This window comes from Catharus ustulatus, chromosome 4, assembly GCF_009819885.2.
Source record: "Catharus ustulatus isolate bCatUst1 chromosome 4, bCatUst1.pri.v2, whole genome shotgun sequence".
In the NCBI taxonomy this organism is placed as follows: Eukaryota; Metazoa; Chordata; class Aves; order Passeriformes; family Turdidae; genus Catharus; species Catharus ustulatus.
Window position 1 is genome coordinate 1,606,508 of NC_046224.1, and position 19,420 is coordinate 1,625,927.

General features: G+C 49.8%; 2 protein-coding genes and 1 long non-coding RNA gene across 6 annotated transcripts in view; 2 read left to right on the top strand and 1 right to left on the bottom strand.

The window, feature by feature from the left end:
* On the top strand, window positions 1-17,051 carry ANKRD16 (ankyrin repeat domain 16). 4 transcript variants are annotated; one of them, XM_033057628.1, is made up of 8 exons: window positions 1-371; window positions 1,869-2,089; window positions 5,432-5,474; window positions 6,090-6,198; window positions 8,190-8,351; window positions 11,328-11,406; window positions 13,354-13,530; window positions 16,574-17,051. In XM_033057628.1, the coding sequence occupies exons 1-8, from the start codon at window positions 40-42 to the stop codon at window positions 16,690-16,692; spliced, it is 1,242 nt and encodes a 413-aa protein (XP_032913519.1). In that variant the 5' UTR covers window positions 1-39; the 3' UTR covers window positions 16,693-17,051. The 4 variants fall into 4 exon arrangements, with proteins under 4 accessions (XP_032913519.1, XP_032913520.1, XP_032913521.1 ...); XM_033057629.2 differs by having other exon boundaries at window positions 13,354-13,558; window positions 16,574-16,674; XM_033057630.1 differs by lacking the exon at window positions 13,354-13,530.
* LOC122149387 lies at window positions 4,885-19,260 on the bottom strand. The gene is made up of 2 exons (XR_006162954.1): window positions 18,239-19,260; window positions 4,885-4,917 (listed from the first exon to the last, which is right to left on the bottom strand). It is a non-coding gene; the product is annotated as an uncharacterized LOC122149387 (long non-coding RNA).
* Window positions 17,799-19,420, top strand: part of GDI2 (GDP dissociation inhibitor 2) — a 16,516-nt gene continuing 14,894 nt past the window's right edge. Inside the window, exon 1 of the mRNA XM_033057627.1 lies at window positions 17,799-17,974. Within this exon, the coding sequence (XP_032913518.1) occupies window positions 17,930-17,974 (45 nt within the window). The 5' untranslated portion in view covers window positions 17,799-17,929. The remainder of the gene's footprint in view (window positions 17,975-19,420) is intronic.

A 19,420-nucleotide genomic window follows, 5' to 3' on the forward strand; every position in this document is an offset into this window, starting at 1 on the left:
TCCCGATTTTTTTGGGCCTTTCCCCTCAGGCCGGGCTCCATGGCAGAGCAGGAGAGGCCACGGCGGCTCCTGAGGTTGGTCCAGGAGGGAAACCTGGATGTGCTACGGGATGAGCTGAGGCTGGATGAGATTCCAGAGGCTCCCAGCTGGCGTTGGGGACGTTTGGGGGACTCCCTGCTGCACCATGCAGCTCGCTCAGGACACCGGGATGTGCTGGAATTCCTGGTCCAGGAGCTGGGGATGGACATGGAGGTGGCCAATGGGGACTACAAGAGGCCCATCCATGAGGCTGCTTCCATGGGACACCAGGGATGTGTGGCCTTCCTGCTGGAGAGAGGGGCGAGCGTGGACTGCTTGAAAAAGGGTGACTGGTAGGTGCTGGGATTTGGGATTGGGTGGGGAAGGTGGGAATGTGGCTGCTGGAGGTGGAGTTTGGGATTGTGGAATGGATGGGAAGGAGTTTAAGGATCATCCAGTGACACCTGGGAAACCTCCCACTAGCCCAGGGTCCTGGCCTAGGACACTTCCAGGGATGCAGCTGCTCTGGGAATTCCAGCCCAGCCAGGAATTCCTTCCCAAGATCCCACCCCAATTTCCCCTTTCCCCATTCCCTGTGTCCTGTCCCTCTCTGCCTTTCCTAAATTCCAGCTCTCCTGGAGCCTCTTCAGGCCCTGGAATGTTCTGGAAGCTCTCCCTGCATCCTTCCCTTCTCCAGCCTGGCAATTCCCAGCTCTCCAGAACCTGACATTGGATCCATCTCCTCTCCAAGGAATTGATGCATCCAGGGCCTTCCCTTGCAATCTCAGCAAACCATCAAGGCTCTCCCTTCCCTGGGCCTCTCTTTTCTATCCCCACTTTCCATCCCAATCCCTCTGCATGGATTCTGAGTGTCCTGAATCCCACAATCCTGGCCTGCCTTGCCTGGGCAGGGAGCTCCAAGCTCATGGCAGGGACACCTCCCAGCATCCCAGGCTGCTCCAATCCTTCCTTGGCCACTGCAGGGATCCAGGGATGCTCTGGCAATTCCAGCAATTCCTTCCCCAATCTCCCCTTTCCCCATTCCCTGTGTCCTGTCCCTCCAGGCCTTGTCTCCAGTCCCTCTCCAGCTCTCCTGGAGCCCCTCCAGGCCCTGGAATGTTCTGGAAACTCTCCCTGCATCCTTCCCTTCTCCAGGTGAGCACCCTCAGCTCTCCCAGCCCTGGAGCAGCTCCATGGATTCCTCAGGATTTGCTCCAGCAGCTCCAGGTCCTTATATTGGGATCCCAGAGCAGGACTGATGTGGGATCACCTGGGTAAAGCAGAGATTTCCCTTCCCCTGCTCCACACACTGTGGATCCAGTTGGATTTTTGGGAGACATTCCACCCTTATCCCTGCTTCCCCCCTGTTTCTCCTAAAAATTGTAAATTACTGCACCACTCTTCCCTTAGGGATGGGGATTTCTGGAAAAACTAAACAAAGATTCTCCCCAGCTCCCAGCTAAAAACCTGGGAATGGGCTTTGGAGCTGAACTGCCACAAATCCAAAGGCAGCATTCCAGAGCTGGGAATTGAGGCTGTGCCAGCCTGGAGCTGAGGCTGAGGTTCCCTGAGCCTGGATTTGTGTGGCAGTGCCATGGATTAAAACCAGGGAGCTCTGTGCTTCCCAAGGCATATCCAAACCTTTGGGAAAAATCCAAACCTTTGGGAAAAATCTCACTTGCCTTAAAAACACAGAATGCTGTGAGGGACTGCATGGAAAAAGAGCTGGAGTATTCCCAGCCTGGAAAAACAGCTGTAAAATCTCCTGGCTCCTCAGGAGACATCAGATTTGTTGTCCCAGGTTATTTTATTTAATTTATATTATTTTATTTTATTTTATCATCTTCCAGGACCCCCCTGATGATGGCTTGCACCAGAAAAAACTTGGAAGTGATCAAAACTCTGGTGGAGCACGGAGCCAACCCCTTGCTGAGGAACAAGGATGGCTGGAATTGTTTCCACATTGCCAGCAGGGAGGGACATCCTGAGGTGCTCCAGTACCTGCTGGATGTGTCCCCAAACTGCTGGGACACCGAGAGCACCACGGGGAGAACTCCTCTGCACACAGCAGGTACAGCAGCCAGGGATCCAGGGAATCTGCCACACTGGGACTGGGATGTTGTTTCCAGGAAAAAAAAAGTCAGGGAAAAGGGAGAGGTGGATCCATGCTGGGATGTTCTTTGGGATCCTTGGATCAAGTTCATCTCTCCCTGGCATGGATGGATCTGAGCTCCCTTCACTTGGAATGTGGAGATGATTTCCCTTCCTGCTGTGTAAAGCTCTTGGAAAACCTCCAGGCACGTCCCAGCATTGGGAATTCCTGAAACCAACAGAGCATTCAGGAATTTCCAACAGAGGAACCTTTTGGGATCTGCTTGGGGGATGGATTTCCTTATCACAGCCTCAAGAGGTTCAGGTTGGATATTGGGAAAATTCCTTCATGGAAAAGGTTGTAAGGATTGGAATGAGCAGCTGGAGTCCCCATTCCTGGAGGGATTTCAAATCCATGTGGATGGGGCAGTGCTGGCAATGGTTGGGCTTGAGCACTTTTCCAACCAAAATGACTCCATGATTCCAATAATAAACTCCAAATCATCCCATGGTGAGAATTCCAGATGGCTTTTCTGCAAAGGGGAGGGACAATTCCTGCTGGGAATCCACAGGAGCTGTTGTTGGAGCCCACCATGTCCAACTCCCCTTTCCTTGCTTCTAAGGGATATTTAGTGGGAATGGGCAGGTTTGGGAATCCCCTCAGGATTGTTGGGAAGCACAAGGGCTCAGACCACACCCAGAGTGGGAATCAGGCTGTGTATTCCAGATTTCTACAGGAGAGAGGAGCCCTGGCTACCCAAACTCCTTTCCCAAAGAATTTAATTGGGATTGACTCCCTGGAAAAACCGGAGGTGTTGGGAGGAGCCCCTGCTGTGCTTTTGCAGCCCTTGTTCCTCACTCTTGGCTCATCAGCTGTGACAATTCCAGCCCTTGGGCACCACTGAGTCCTTGTGCTTGACCTGGGAATGAAACAACAGGGATGAGTGGATTGTGGGATCAGAGCTGGAGTGGGTACAGTAATTTCACAATTATAAGCTGCAACATTTTGACTAAAATTTTGGTCTGAACCCGAAGTGTGTCTTATAATCAGGTGTGGTTTATATATGGACAAAGAAGGAAAAGTTGCTGTTTTAGTTTGGAGGACAGGTGTCTGCTGAGAAAGGCAGGAGCCTCTCTTTGAAATGGAGAATGGAAACCCCCTCCCTCCAAATTATTGTAATTTTGAAATCAAGGGGCTCTCAGGCAAAGATATGGGAATGGGAATAACAGTTCTTTCCTAGGGAAATTAAAATAGAAATACAGCACTACAAAGAACAAACCCCAAACCCTGACACAGTCAGAGTACAGCCTGACACCCGTCAGGCAGGGTGTTGGCAGCAGTCCCATCCCATGGTGGCTGCATCCTCCTGCAGTGACAGATGTGGCTCAGCTGGAGCAGTGCTCCTGTACAAGGTGCAGTTTCCCTCTAAAGCTCCAGTGGGGATGTGGAGAAATCCGGTTTTCCTCTGGAGTCCAGTGGAGAAAGGGGCTCCCTTAGTGTCCCAAACCCTCTGTTTTTATCTTGGTAAGAAATGTTGGGCTCTTCCCCCTGGCTGGAGCAACTCCCAATGGGATGCAGTGATTTTATCAGTGCCACAGTGGGACTCAATGGCCATGAGCAGAAAATGACTGGCTGGAGGAAGGATGGGTTGTGAAAAGATAAAGAACACTGCCCCAGCTGGTTTATAAACCATGGCCATGAACAGGAGATATCCCATGAGATAAAGAACACTGCCCCAGCTGGTTTATAAACCATGGCCATGAACAGGAGATATCCCATGAGATAAAGAACAATGCCCCAGCTGGTTTATAAACCATGGCCATGAACAGGAGATATCCCATGAGATAAAGAACAATGCCCTGCCTGGTTTCAATGGATGCCCATTAGCAGAATATCTCCCACAGAGATCAGGATCACTGCCCCACCCTCACAGATGGTGACAGAACAGAAACCTTTGATCACACTCTGTGTTGTAACATGCAGTTTATAATCATGAAATTACTGTAATCCTGATTTTTTTATGTTCTCCCATCCCTGCCCAAAGCCAGGTGTTGTTTCCATGAAGCTGACAGCTCCTGTCCCAGCAGGATGTGGATGTTGGGATCTGGGACAGGCTCAGATTTGGGATGATCCTGTGAGAAAAGGAGAATTTTGACCTTGAGCCAAAGTCTTCTCTCTGCCTTGAGTTATGGAAATACAATTGAGATCCAGCACCTGGATTTTGCTTCCTAGAGGTGTCTCCACCTGTGGTTTTTTAGTTTTTTGGCAAAGCAAATCCACAATTTGAGTGGATTCCTGGAATTTCCTGATCCAGCCAGACCTTGCAGCAGCAGCTGGAGTGGGAATGAGGAAGGGCTGAAATTGTGGAATTAGGGAATTCTGACTTAACCCCCCCACTGCTCCCAGTGCAGTTTGATCCCAAACTGCTCCCTGGTCTCCCCAGTTTATCCCAGTGGATATTCCTGCAATTATTTTTTTTTATATTAATAAGGCTTGATTCTTTCAGCTTTGTTGCTTCTTCCATCCCAAGGGAAGAAAATTGGGAAGAGGTAATTGTGGATCCCAGCTTTATTCTGTCTCTGTTCCTGATAAAAGATGGAATTTTGTTGCTTGGAGGGATTTTTCTTCCCATGACTTGGATTTTCCATCAGCTCAGGTGAAGAACAGGCAGGGAGCAGGAGCAGAGAACCAAAATCTGGGAATTCCTCATTTCCCAGGAACCCTTTTCCATCCCCTGATGGAGCAGCTCCAGCTTGGTTTGATATTATTTTTCACTTGAATATATTCCATTTATTTTGCAAAATGACCTGCAGAAAAAAAAAAAAAAAGCTGGATCAAAGCTGTGTGAAGTGAAATGTTTAAAAAATCAAGAAAAAACAGGAATATTTCAGTGCCTCAGGCTGAAATGCTCCCCCTGTGGTGTTGTTTTCCCTCTGAGCTGGGTGAGGATGATGAGATGGGAGTGGCTGAGGAGGGCTGGGAGTGTTTTCCCAGCATTTCCCCAGCTCCCTGCTTTGTGTTTCTGCATCTCCCAGTTCGGGCATGAACAAATAAAAGGGAAAAAAGGAGAAACCCTCTTTGTTCCAGCTGAGCTCTGTGGCACTCAGAGCCAGGCAATGCCCTTCCACTCCTTTCCCTCACATTTCCCCATGGGATAGAGCAAGAAAAGCTTTCTTTTTTTTGTTCAATCCCACCAAAAAACACCATTAAACCCCTTTGGATCCCCTTCCCTCATCCCAAAAGGATCGACAACTTGAGTGTGGAGTAACACAATGCCACAAAAAAATCCAATTTTCCTGTTTTTTCCCCTTTTTTTCCCAGCACTGCACGGCTGTTCCCAGGTTGTGGAGCTGCTCCTGGAACGGTAAGCAAGCTCCTTCCCTCCTCTCCTCCCCCAGCTCCCATTCCCTGCCAGGATTTACACACAAAGGATACTTGTGCTGCTCCAATCCCTCCCATCCCGAGGCTGTTTGCAGCTTTTTCCCAGCTGGATTCCCTCAGGGTGGGCTCCCTCCTGCTTGTGACACAAATCCCAGTTATGTAACTCAGCCCTGGGTTTGTTTTTCCCTGCTGATTCATTCCTGGTGCCTCCCAAAGTGACAATGACCAAAGGGATTCCTGGGCTTATCCTTGCCTGGGAATTGCAGCTCATCTCAAGTTCTGTGATCTAAGCCAGGCTTTAATTCAGTTTTTCATTTCACTGAATGAAATTGGTGAGCTCTTGATTTTGTACATTGTTCCATGAGGTTATTCCCTGCTTCCAGTCTGTATTTTGTTCTTTCTGGAAACTCTGGTCAGGAAAAAAGAGAATTATAAATGAGCTGAACCAGATCTCTGACCCCCAAAAAAAACTCCACAAATCATTCCCCAGCCCCTAAAACACCAGCACAGGTTTGTCTAAATTCCAATTTCAATCCCTTCCATGAGGATTTTGGAGCTGCCAACAGCTCTCTCCTGGTTTTTTCTCCTCTCATTCCAGGTGCCAGTACAAAGCTGACAGCAGAGACAGCTGTGGGGTCACTCCCTTCATGGATGCCCTCCAGAATGGGCACGTTGGCATTGCCCAGCTCCTCCTGGAGAAACACCAGGTGAGTGCCAAAATTCCTCCCTGCCTCTTCCAGGAGCTGAAACAGCTGCCAGGACAGCTGAGCCACGTGTTTGTCATGGCTGGAAGTGCAAGGAAACAAATTCCCAAATTGTAAAGGAAAGGAATTGTGTCAAAAGGCAGATTCCTCCTGGAGATGAGGATTTTAATGAGTGAGGTCATCAGGAATGGGTTGGAAAGATTTTAAAAACCATCTCATTCAACCATGGCAGGGACACCTTCCCCTATCCCAGGTGGCTCCAAGCCCCCTCCACCCTGGCCTTGGACACTTCCAGGGATCCAGGACAGCCACAGCTCTGGGTGTCAGAGCTGATGGTGCCACCAGGCAGTGGCAGGAGGGGACAGGACATTCCCAGTGCTCCAGGGGCAGATCCAAAAGCAGCTCTTGGAATGGCAGGGCTCAGTGTGGAGTTGTGAATAACATGGAAAGTCCATCCTTGAGTTATCCAGAGCTCCTCCCTCTCCCAAAAATCCCTGATTTCCTCCAGGGAATGCCATAGAGCCAATTGTTTTATTATTTATCATTTATTAATGGTTGATTGATGGATGATCCCAGCTGGTTGGGGCCCCCTCATGGCTGATTCTCCCAAAGTTTTGGGAAGTTTGCTGTGGTTTTAACCTCACATTGCAGCACTGAGGGTGGGAGAGGTGAGAAACCCCCAGAGGGTGATGATATAATTTGGGCTCAGTGTGGAGTCTCCAGTGGCTGTGAATAACATGGAAATGTCCATCCTTGAGTTATCCAGAGCTCCTCCCTCTCCCAAAAATCCCTCATTTCCTCCAGGGAATGCCATAGAGACAATTGTCAGGGACACCTTCCCCTACCCCAGGTGGCTCCAAACCCCATCCAGCCTGGCCTTGGACATTCCAGGGATCCAGGACAGCCACAGCTCTGGGTGTCACAGCTGATGGTGCCACCAGGCAGTGGCAAGAGGGGACAGGACATTCCCAGTGCTCCAGGGGCAGAGCCAAAAGCAGCTCTTGGAATGGCAGGGCTCTGTGTGGAGTTGTGAATAACATGGAAAGTCCATCCTTGAGTTATCCAGAGCTCCTCCCTCTCCCAAAAATCCCTCATTTCCTCCAGGGAATGCCATAGAGCCAATTGTGCACAGCAGGAAGCAGAACACTGCAATCAATAATTTATTAATGATTGATTGATGGATGATCCCAGCTGGTTGGGGCCCCCTCATGGCTGATTCTCCCAAAATTTTGGGAAGTTTGCTGTGGTTTTAACCTCACACTGCAGCACTGAGGGTGGGAGGGGTGAGAAACCCCAGTGTCCCCAGAGGGTGATGATGTCATTTGGGCTGAGTGTGGAGTCTCCAGTGACTGTGGATAATATGGAAAGTTCATCCTTGAGTTATCCAGAGCTCCTCCCTCTCCCAAAAATCCCTGATTTCCTCCAGGGAATGCCATAGAGACAATTGTCAGGGACACCTTCCCCTACCCCAGGTGGCTCCAAGCCCCATCCAGCCTGGCCTTGGACATTCCAGGGATCCAGGGACAGCCACAGCTCTGGGTGTCACAGCTGATGGTGCCACCAGGCAGTGACAGGAGGGAACAGGACATTCCCAGTGCTCCAGGGGCAGAGCCAAAAGCAACTCTTGGAATGGCAGGGCTCAGTGTGGAGTTGTGAATAACATGGAAATGTCCATCCTTGAGTTATCCAGAGCTCCTCCCTCTCCCAAAAATCCCTCATTTCCTCCAGGGAATGCCATAGAGCCAATTGTGCACAGCAGGAACCAAAACTGTTTTATTATTTATTATTTATCATTTATTAATGATTGATTGATGGATGATCCCAGCTGGTGGGGCCCCCTCATGGCTGATTCTCCCAAAATTTTGGGAAGTTTGCTGTGGTTTTAACCTCACATTGCAGCACTGAGGGTGGGAGGGGTGAGAATCCCCTAGAGGGTGATGATACCATTTGGGCTGAGTGCATTGTGTTATTTCCATGCCATTCCTTCCCTGCAGGCCTGTCCCACAGCTGTGGATGCCCTGGGTGCTCAGGCCCTGCACAGGGCAGCTGTGACAGCCCAGGATGGCTCCATCCAGTTCCTGGTGTCCCAGCTGGGTGTGGATGTCAACGGGAGAGCAACATCCCTGCAGCTGCCAGCCCTGCACTATGCAGCCAAGGTTTGTCCCAAATTCCCTGGGAAAGGACTCTGCCAGGCACCTAAAGCAGGCTGGGAAAGGTGTTTGGAGGATTTGCATTCCTGCCTCATCCTCTGCCACTGTCCATCTGCTCCTGACCACTCCCATTCCCTGTTTTCTGGGCAGCAGGGTGAGGGGGGAGTCTCCCCTTCTGCTCTGCTCTGCTGAGATCCCACATGGAGCCAACAGCAGCAGGAGCTGGAGCAAATCCAGAGGAATCCATGGAGCTGCTCCAGGCTGGGAGAGCTGGGGGTGCTCACCTGGAGAAGGGAAGGATGCAGGGAGAGCTTCCAGAACATTCCAGGGCCTGGAGGGGCTCCAGGAGAGCTGGAATTTGGGAAAGGCACAGAAGGACAGGACCCAGGGAATGGGGAAAGGGGAGATTGGGGAAGGAATTGCTGGAATTGCCAGAGAATCCCTGGATCCCTGGAAGGATTGGAGCAGCCTGGGATGCTGGGAGGTGTCCCTGCCATGAGCTTGGAGCTCCCTGCCCAGGCAAGGCAGGCCAGGATTGTGGGATTCAGGACACTCAGAATCCATGCAGAGGGATTGGGATGGAAAGTGGGGATAGAAAAGAGAGGCCCAGGCAAGGGAGAGCCTTGATGGTTTGCTGAGATTGCAAGGGAAGGCCCTGGATGCATCAATTCCTTGGAGAGGAGATGGATCCAATGTCAGGTTCTGGAGAGCTGGGAATTGCCAGGCTGGAGAAGGGAAGGATGCAGGGAGAGCTTCCAGAACATTCCAGGGCCTGGAGGGGCTCCAGGAGAGCTGGAGAGGGACTGGGGACAAGGGACAGGACACAGGGAATGGGGAAGGAATTCCTGGAATTGCCAGAGCATCCCTGGAATGTCCAAGGTTTGAAATTGGAGTTTGGAGCCCCTGGGACAGTGGGAGGTGTCCCTGCCATGGCAGGGGTGACACTGGAGGGACTTTGAGTTCCTTCCCACCCCAGGAATTCCATGTTTGTGTCCAGCTGCCTGCAGAGGAGGAACAGGAGATGTCCAGATGTGGGAAAGGAGAGCTGGGAAAGTGGGGGGAGCTGCTGGGATTTTATCTGTGTCCTTCACACTGGACTTGTTTTGAATTCCAGAACCACTGGAGCTTTCTCCTCCTCCCAGCTTGTGTGGGGAGCAGAGCAACATTCCCTGGGAGTGCAAAGCAGATCCCAAAACTTGACCAGGATCCCTTCTGGAAACAGCTGGCAGCAGGGGAATGTCCCAAAACTTGACCAGGATCCCTCTTAGGATCCAGCTGGCAGCAGGGGAATGTCCCTGCTCAGATCCAGGGATGTTAAACCCAGGATTTTAACAGCACTGAGGTTTGTAATGAGAATAAAACCTCATCCCAGTGCCCTGCTCCTGCAAAACCATTTGTGCCACTCCCTGGGAGTGCAAAGCAGATCCCAAAACTTGAGCAGGATCCCTCTTGGAATCCAGCTGGCAGCAGGGGAGTGTCCCAAAATTTAACCAGGATCCCTCTTAGGATCCAGCTGGCAGCAGGGGAATGTCCCAAAACTTGACCAGGATCCCTCTTAGGATCCAGCTGGCAGCAGGGGAATCTGCTCAGACCCAGGGATGCTAAACCCAGGATTTTAACATTTTGTAAAGAGAATAAAACCTCACCCCAGTGCCCTGCTCCTACAAAACCATTTGTGCCACTCCCTGGGAATGCTGGCACCATCCAGCCCTGCCTGCTCCCACAAAGGAGCCCTTTCTCCCATTTTTTTTTTGGCCTCCTGCTCCCAGAAACCACGTTCCAAAGCCCTTCTGGTTGCCAAGGGCACGTTGAACAGCAAGGCTCTGGGGGGAATATAATGTGCCTTGGAGAAAATCCCAGCTCCTGGCTGGTTTGGGAATGGCTGGATGGGATTCTGTCACTTTGGTGTCACTTTGTATTTACAGCAATGTTTGTTTGCCTGGTGGGATGTGTTTTTATCTCCCCCTTTTTCTTATTATTTTGTATTTATAAACACATGAAAATCAAGTTTTTTTTTAAAATTCAATTTGCTGCCAGGGCTGTGGCAGCTACAGCAGTTCCTGGAGTTGGGTTTGCAGGGAAATGGGAGACTCTGGAGCAGGGAAAATGCTGTGGAATCTTCTGGGAATGAGGAAAAAGAGTTGGGGGGATTAAAAAAAGAGCATTCAGGGCATTGAGGATGTAATTCCAAAATCAGGTGTTGTGTTATTTTAGGGAGGAAAGATTGATTTCTGGAAAAGCCTGTGCAGGGTGGAGGGAGCTGGGGGCTGGAAGGAAGGAATTGCTGGAATTGCCAGAGAATCCCTGGATCCCTGCAGTGGCCAAGGAAGGATTGGAGCAGCCTGGGATGCTGGGAGGTGTCCCTGCCATGAGCTTGGAGCTCCCTGCCCAGGCAAGGCAGGCCAGGATTGTGGGATTCAGGACACTCAGAATCCATGCAGAGGGATTGGGATGGAAAGTGGGGATAGAAAAGAGAGGGAAGGATGCAGGGAGAGCTTCCAGAACATTCCAGGGCCTGGAGGGGCTCCAGGAGAGCTGGAGAGGGACTGGGGACAAGGGACAGGACCCAGGGAATGGGGAAAGGAATTCCTGGAATTGCCAGAGAATCCCTGGAGTGCCCAAGGAAGGACTGGAGCCCCTGGGATGGGGAAGGTGTCCCTGCCATGGCAGGGTTGGAATTTGATGAACTTGAAGGATTTTTTTCCAATCCAAACCAATTTTAGGAATTCCAAACCCTTCTGTGATTCCTGCCCAGTTGCCATGGGATAGCAGCAGCTGGAGCAATTCCTGAATCATGGATCTGCTCTTCCCTGAGCCTCATTTCCATCTGCCCCAGGATCCTCTGGAGCTGCTGCTCCCCCCAGCAGCTCAGGGATGGATCTGAGCCCAGAGCTGATCCCAAATCCCCCATTCTGAGCCCAGAGCTGATCCCAAATCCCCCATTCTGAGGCCAGAGCTGATCCCAAATCCCCCATTCTGCAGGAAGGACATGGTCACACCATCCACACCCTGCTGGCCCTCGGTGCTGATCTCCAGGCTAAGGATGCCAAGGGCCGTTCTGGTGAGAATCCCAAACTTTTCCCAAGCTTTGTGTGACCCCATGAGCACATCCCATGTCAAATCCATGGATACATTTGTTCTGGGAGCAACATGATGGGTCATCCCAGGGGTTGTTTTGGGCATTTTGCATTTCCTGGCTTCACTTTGCTGGAATTTCTGCTGGGATTTTTCCCTTGGGGAAAGAACAGAGAGACAAATTGGGAATTTTTTCACCTGAGGAGTTCCAGTGCTGCCTCAAATTTGCCTGGAATGATCCTGTTGGATGGATTGAGCTCTCCAGCCTCAATTCTTCAGCAAACAGCCTGGAAATGGCTGATGAGCAAATAAAACCAGAGAGCTGGCACGGAAATAGAGTTGCTATAGCGATGCTGGAGTCGGCATTCCCAGTGGGAAAGGCTCAGGCAGCTCTTGCATCAGCATCTCCCAAAAAAAAAAACATTTAAATGATAAAAAAATGAGAAATGGTTTCAAATTGGCAAATTGCCCAGCCCTGGGGTTTGGTTAAAGCCAGGTTTTAGTGTTGCCATCTCTCCCTCCGCCCCCTCAGTGATTAAATCCCAGCTCTGCTGAGCTCACCCAGCTCTGGGATTTTGTTTTTCCTCTGCTCCCTCCTTGGCTTTGGCTCACTGTGTCCTTGGGAAGCTTCTCATCCACATCAGGATTATCCAGAGGGATCAGGACTGCATTAGATGGAAGGAAGATTTTTTTAACAGTGAGGGTGAGGATGGGATGGGATGGAATTCCCAGAAAAGCTGTGGCTGATCCCTGGAAGGTTGGGCAGGTGGGATGGAATTCCCTGAGAAGCTGTGGCTGATCCCTGGAAGGTTGGGCAGGTGGGATGGAATTCCCAGAAAAGCTGTGGCTGATCCCTGAAGTGTCCCTGGAAGGTTGGGCAGGGCTTGGAGCACCCTGGGGTAGTGGAAGGTCCCTTCCATGGCAGGAGGGTGGAACTGGGGGATCTTTGAGGTTAGACTTAATAATCCCAAGGATAGAATTCTTGGATTCTATCCCAAGGATAGAATTCCTTGATTCTATCCCAAGGATCTATCCCAAGGATAGAATTCCTTGATTCTATCCCAAGGATCTATCCCAAAGATAGAATTCTTGGATTCTATCACAAGGATCCATCCCAGCGATAGAATTCTTGTATTCCATCCCAAAGATCCATCCCAAGGATCAAATTCTTTGATTCCATCCCAAGGATCAATCCCAAGGATAGAATTCCTTGATTCTATCCCAAGAATAGAATTCCTTGATTCTATCCCAAGGATCTATCCCAAGGACAGAATTCCTGGATTCTATCCCAAAGATCTATCCCAAGAATCAAATTCTTTGATTCTGTCCCAAGGATAGAATTCTTTGATTCTATCCCAAGGATCTATCCCAAAGATAGAATTCTTGGATTCTATCACAAGGATCTATCCCAAGAATAGAATTTCTTGATTCTATCCCAAGGATCCCATCCCAAGGATTGAATTCCTTGATTCTATCCCAATAATCCATCCCAAGGATTGAATTCTTTGATTCCATCCCAAGGATCCATCCCAAAGATAGAATTCTTGGATTCTATCCCAAGGATCCATCCCAAGGGTTGAATTCTCTGATTCCATCCCAGGGATCTATCCCAAGGATTGAATTCCTTGATTCTATCCCAAGGATAAAATTCTTTGATTCCATCCCAAGGACAGTATTCTTTGATTCTATCCCAAATATCTATCCCAAGGATTGAATTCTTTTATTCTATCTCAAAGATCTATCCCAAGAATCAAATTCTATGATTCTATCCCAAAGATAGAATTCTTTGATTCTATCCAAACCCCTCCACAATTCCACACTGAAAAAACTCATTTCTCACCCCCCTCCTCTATTCATCCCCTCTGGGACTCCTGTTTTCCCCCAAAGCAGGAGCAGGAGGTGACCCCAGCTTGTGCTCTGTGTGTCCCCCCAGCCCTGCACGTGGCCAGCTCTGGGCAGAGAGTGGAGGCAGCTCAGATCCTGCTCCAGGCTGGGCTCCAGGACACTCCAGATGTGACAGGAACGCTGGCACAGCAGCTGGCCAGGAGCCCAGAGCTCATCCAGATGTTCCAGAGCTCATCCAGATGTTCCAGGGAGCACAGGGCAGCAGGTGAAGAAGAGGAACTCATTCATACATGGTACACTGGATGGTATTTTTAACAAAAATTGAGCAGAGCAGCCAAGTTTGCCACTTGGGAAGCAGATTTAGAAATGTTTGAAACAGGATTATCTCAAATTATGATGGAGGTGGGAGAGTGGGGAGGCCCTGGCACAGATTTTCCAAAAAAATTGTGGCTCCAGGATGCTCCAGATGCCACAGGAATGCTGGAACAGAACTCATCCAGGTGTTCAGAACTCATCCAGATGTTCCAGAAAAAGAGGAATAGTTCCACATGGTACATTGGTTATCCCTTGGATGATTTAAATGTTGGAATTTTTACCCAAAATTGAGCAGAGCAGCCAAGTTTGGCTCTTGGGAAGTAGGTTTAGAAATGTTTGAAGTAGGATTATCTCAAATTTTGATGGAGGTGGGAGAATGGGGAGGGCCTGGGACAGATTTCCCAAAAAAATTGTGGCTCCAGGATGCTCCAGATGCCACAGGAACACTGGAACAGCAGCTGGCCAGGAGCCCAGAACTCATCCAGATCTTCCAGAACTCATCCAGATGTTCCAGAAAAAGAAGAATAGTTCCACATGGTGCATTGGTTATCCCTTGGCTGATTTAAATGTTGGGATTTTTACCCAAAATTGAGCAGAGCAGCCAAATTTGCCACTTGGGAAGCAGATTTAGAAATGTTTGAAACAGGATTATCTCAAATTATGATGGAGGTGGGAGAGTGGGGAGGGCCTGGCACAGATTTCCAAAAAAAAAATTGTGGCTCCAGGGCACTCCAGGTACCACAGGAATGCTGGAATAGAACTCATCCAGGTGTTCCAGAACTCATCCAGATCTTCCAGAACTCATCCAGGTGTTCAGAACTCATCCAGATGTTCCAGAAAAAAAGGAATCTAGTTCCACATGGTGCCTTGTTTATCCCTTGGCTGATTTAAATGTTGGGATTTTTACCCAAAATTGAGCAGAGGAGCCAAGTTTGCCACTTGGGAAGCAGATTTAGAAATGTTTGAAGTAGGATTATCTCAAATTATGATGGAGGTGGGAGAGTGAGGAGGCCCTGACACAGATTTCCCAAAAAAATTGTGGCTCCAGGACACTCCAGATGCCACAGGAATGCTGGAATAGAACTCATCCAGGTGTTCAGAACTCATCCAGATGTTCCAGAACTCATCCAGGTGTTCCAGAAAAAGAGGAATAGTTCCACATGGTGCCTTGTTTATCCCTTGGCTGATTTGAATCTTGAAATTTTTACCCAAAATTGAGCAGAGCAGCCAAGTTTGCCACTTGGGAAGCAGATTCAGAAATGTTTGAAACAGGATTATCTCAAATTATGATGGAGGTGGGAGAGTGAGGAGGCCCTGGCACAGATTTCACAAAAAAATTGTGGCTCCAGGATGCTCCAGATGTCACAGGAACACTGGAACAGAACTCACCAGATGTTCCAGAACTCATCCAGATATTCCAGAGCTCATCCAGATGTTCCAGAACTCATCCAGGTGTTCCAGAAAAAGAAGAATAGTTCCACATGGTGCATTGGTTATCTCTTGGCTGATTTAAATGTTGGGATTTTTACCCAAAATTGAGCAGAGCAGCCAAGTTTGGCACTTGGGAAGCAGATTTAGAAATGTTTGAAGCAGGATTATCTCAAATTATGATGGAGGTGGGAGAGTGGGGAGGGCCTGGTACAGATTTCCCAAAAAAATTGTGGCTCCAGGACACCCCAGATGCCAGAGGAATGCTGGAACAGAACTCATCCAGATGTTCCAGAACTCATCCAGATGTTCCAGAGCTCATCCAGGTGTTCAGAACTCATCCAGATGTTCCAGAAAAAGAAGAATAGTTCCACATGGTGCATTGGTTATCCCTTGGCTGATTTAAATCTTGGAATTTTTACCCAAAATTGAGCAGAGCAGCCAAGTTTGCCACTTGGGAAGCAGATTTAGAAATGTTTGAAGTAGGATTATCTCAAATTATGATGGAGGTGGGAGAGTGGGGAGGCCCTGGCACAGATTTTCCAAAAAAATTGTGGCTCCAGGAAGCTCCAGATGCCACAGGAATGCTGGAACAGAACTCACCAGGTGTTCCAGAGAACACAAAAAGAGGAAAAGTTCCACATGGTACATTGGTTATCTCTTGGCTGATATTTTTTACCCAAAATTGAGCAGAGCAGCCAAGTTTGCCACTTGGGAAGCAGATTTAGAAATGTTTGAAACAGGATTATCTCAAATTATGATGGAGGTGGGAGAGTGGGGAGGCCCTGGGACAGATTTCCCAAAAAAATTGTGGCTCCAGGATGCTCCAGATGTCACAGGAATGCTGGAACAGAACTCATCCAGATGTTCAGAACTCATCCAGATGTTCCAGAACTCATCCAGATGTTCCAGAAAAAAAGGAATCTAGTTCCACATGGTGCATTGTTTATCCCTTGGCTGATTTAAATGTTGGAATTTTTACCCAAAATTGAGCAGAGCAGCCAAATTTGACACTTGGGAAGCAGATTTAGAAATGTTTGAAGTAGGATTATCTCAAATAATGATGGAGGTGGGAAAATGGGGAGGGCCTGGTACAGACTTCCCAAAAAATTTGTGGCTCCAGGACACTCCTGATGCTACAGGAATGCTGGAACAGAACTCATCCAGATGTTCCAGAAAAAGAATAATAGTTCCACATGGTGCATTTGTTATCTCTTGGCTGATTTAAATGTTGGAATTTTTACCCAAAATTGAGCAGAGCAGCCAAATTTGCCACTTGGGAAGTAGATTTAGAAGTGTTTGAAGTAGGATTATCTCAAATTATGATGGAGGTGGGAGAGTGGGGAGGGCCTGGGACAAATTTCCCAAAAAAAAAATCGTGGCTGCCCCATCCCTGGAAGTGTCCCAGACCAGGCTGGAGCAATCTGGGATAGTGGGAGGTGTCTAATTTGGAATTAAATCATCTTTAGGTCCTTACCCACCCAAACCATTCCATGTTTTTGTCACATCTCTGCTCTGATCAATTTTTATAATTTATTTTCTTCTCTCATTTTTCCAAATTCCAGGGCTGCAGCTCCCTGAACCAGAACCATCCAAGGGAAATTCCACTTTTCCTGGCAATTCCCAATGGAGAAGATTCACCTGGATTATTGATTTTCCAGCTCTTCATGGACTAATCCCTTAATTTTTTTTAATTTCTGACCTCTTTGGACAGAGACTCTGGAAGCTGCATCAGCTTTAAATCCTTTTTGTTGCTGATCCCAAAACCTGCAGGAATTTATAGTGAGGGGTGGTTTATTTTATTTATTCCATTTTATTCCATATTGGAATGCTGGGCATTCCAATGATGAACTTTAAATCCCAAATAATCTGCTCTTGGAAACCTGGAATGTTGGAATTATGAATTCCAAGAAAAATTATGTGAGACTGAGAGAAAACAGCATTTGGGGAATGTTCCCAAATATCCAAAACTCCTTAAAAACATGGAAACACAAAGTGCATTATTCTGAGGGTCAGAAAAATGAACATGGATTGCAAAATTCACCCAGGAAATGTTTTTTTTTTTTTTTTCCAGAATGGGGTTTTGGGAATTAGGAACACAGCTCAATTATGTTTTTATAGGAAATTCTCCATCAGATGTTGTTCAGGGGGTGCTTGGGATGGGCTGGAAAAGCACCAGATGTGGAGGAATTTGGGGTCCAGTTAAACCCACCCCCAAAAATGAGAAAAATCCCTCAATTTGAGGATCCCCTAAATGCAGAAAATCCCCCAAACTGATGAACACCCTAAAACAGAGCACACCCCCAGGTTAAGGTGCACCCCCAAAAAATCCTGAGGACCCCCCAAACTGAGACCTGTCCCCAAATAAAGAATCCCCCCCATAAACTGAGGGTCCCCCTCATTTTTCCCTAAACTGAAAAATCCCCTAAATTGGGGATCCATGAACCGAGACCACCCCAAATAAAGAGCTCCCCCAAATAAAGGACCCTCCAAATTAACACCCCACCCCCCAGCTGAGGGCTCCCCAACCTGAAGTGTCCCCCCAAGTAAAAACAGGACCCCCAAAAGTGAGGAACCCCCAGAAATTTGGGAGAATCCCCAAATTTAGGATTTTTTCCCCCCCCATAAAGGATCGCGGCCATTGAACTGCGCATGCGCGCCGCGCCCCCACCACGGTGGCAGCGCCGCTCGCGCGCGCAGCGCGCCCGCCCCTTGAGTGACAGCCCCGCCAGCCAATGGCGTGGCGTATCGCGCTGTGATTGACAGGCGCGTGGGCGGGGCGCAGGTGGCCCGGCCCCGCCCCCTCCCGGCGCGGTCCCCTCACGGCGGCGGCTCCATTTTCTCGCGCTCCCGCGGCCCCCGCGTAGCGCCCGGTTCGCTTCAGCCCCGGCCGAGAGACCCCCGAGACACCGCGCGCCGCCATGAATGAGGAGTACGACGTGATCGTGCTGGGCACCGGCCTCACGGTGAGGAGCAGCCGCCGCCCGCTCGCGTCTCGGGCCTGCTGCGGGCGGCCGCGCCCTGCCCCGCCCCGCCGCCCCCCCTCCGCCATCCCCCGGTTCCTGCGGCTGACCCCCTTCCCTATCTCTCACCCATCCCGGCGCTGCTGTCCTTTTGCCCGGCTATCACCTGATCCTCCCCCCCATGCAGGGTTTGAGCCCCCCCCGCCTGGGGCCCTCGGGTCTTTATTCCCTCCCCCGGGGTGTGCGCTCCCTTCCTCAGTGTCTCACCTCATTATCAGCCCGCTTTCCCCATTCAGGTGGTTTTCTTCAGCTGTCACCTGGCCATCGTAGCCCCCCCATTTCTTCCTGGGTGCTTCCCCCTGTCCTCATCTCCAATATTAGTGGGGGTCTGGTGTGTGCGACCCCCTTGGGGACCGCTGTGTGCTTTCTCCTGTCATTAATTACCACAGCACCCCCCCGGCTTCAGTCCCACCCCCACCCTGGATCCTTTCCCATTCATCTCCAGCCCAGCCTGGGATCCTCCCCCTGCTCCCCTCAGCATTACCCGGGGGGTTTGATGTGTGTGACCCCCCCTGGGTCATTTCCCCATCATTAATTCTCACAGCACCAATCCCATCCCCACCCTGCACCCTTCTCCCCATCCCGACCTGGCCCCCCGGGTGGGGTTTTGATATGATTTATATATATTTTATAACAGCTGCTCGTGTTCGGATATCCCCGCCGTTCTCAGGGGCCCCAGGAAATGCGGTTGTTTTGCGGAGGGAGGGCGTGGGGAGACTCGGACAATAAAACGCCCACGGGCATTTATTGCCTTCTATTTATTTTTTTACATTTTTATCTTGTTTTTTTCCATTCACACATCTCTTCCTCCACCCCCGTACCACAAACCTGAGGTGGCTGCAGGTCCGTACAGGGTGGAGGCAGTGGTTTTATCCCCCCCCTCTCCATCCCCATTCCCGCTCCGCCTTTGCAGCCTTCGGCTCCATCCAGCCCTGACTGCAGCAGGAGGGGGATGGGAGCCTGGCGAGCCTGTCAAATTTTTATCCCCCCCTCCAAAAAAAAAAAAAAAAAAAAAAAAAGAAAAAACCCCTTTCCTGCGATGTCGCCGCATCCCGGTGATCCCTAAGGAAAGCTGACAGCTGACGGGGGTGCGGCGCAGGGAGGGGAATGAGCCGTGCTCCGGCTTTGTCCTATTGTGGAGGATGCAGCCCGCGCTGCAGGCAGCCCTGGGGAGAAAAAAAACATGGCAGTGCTGCTGGCCGCCAGCTTGGAGGGAGGATTTCTGCTGCTTCCTGCATCCCTGCAGCTCGGGAGGATTTCTGCTGCTTCCTGCATCCCTGCAGCTCGGGAGATGCCGGGTTGCGGGTTACAAACGCCTGGAGAAAGGGGGGAAGAAAATCCAAAATGGTGAAGAGGTTTTCCTCCTTGTACAAACGGCCTTTCCTGCTT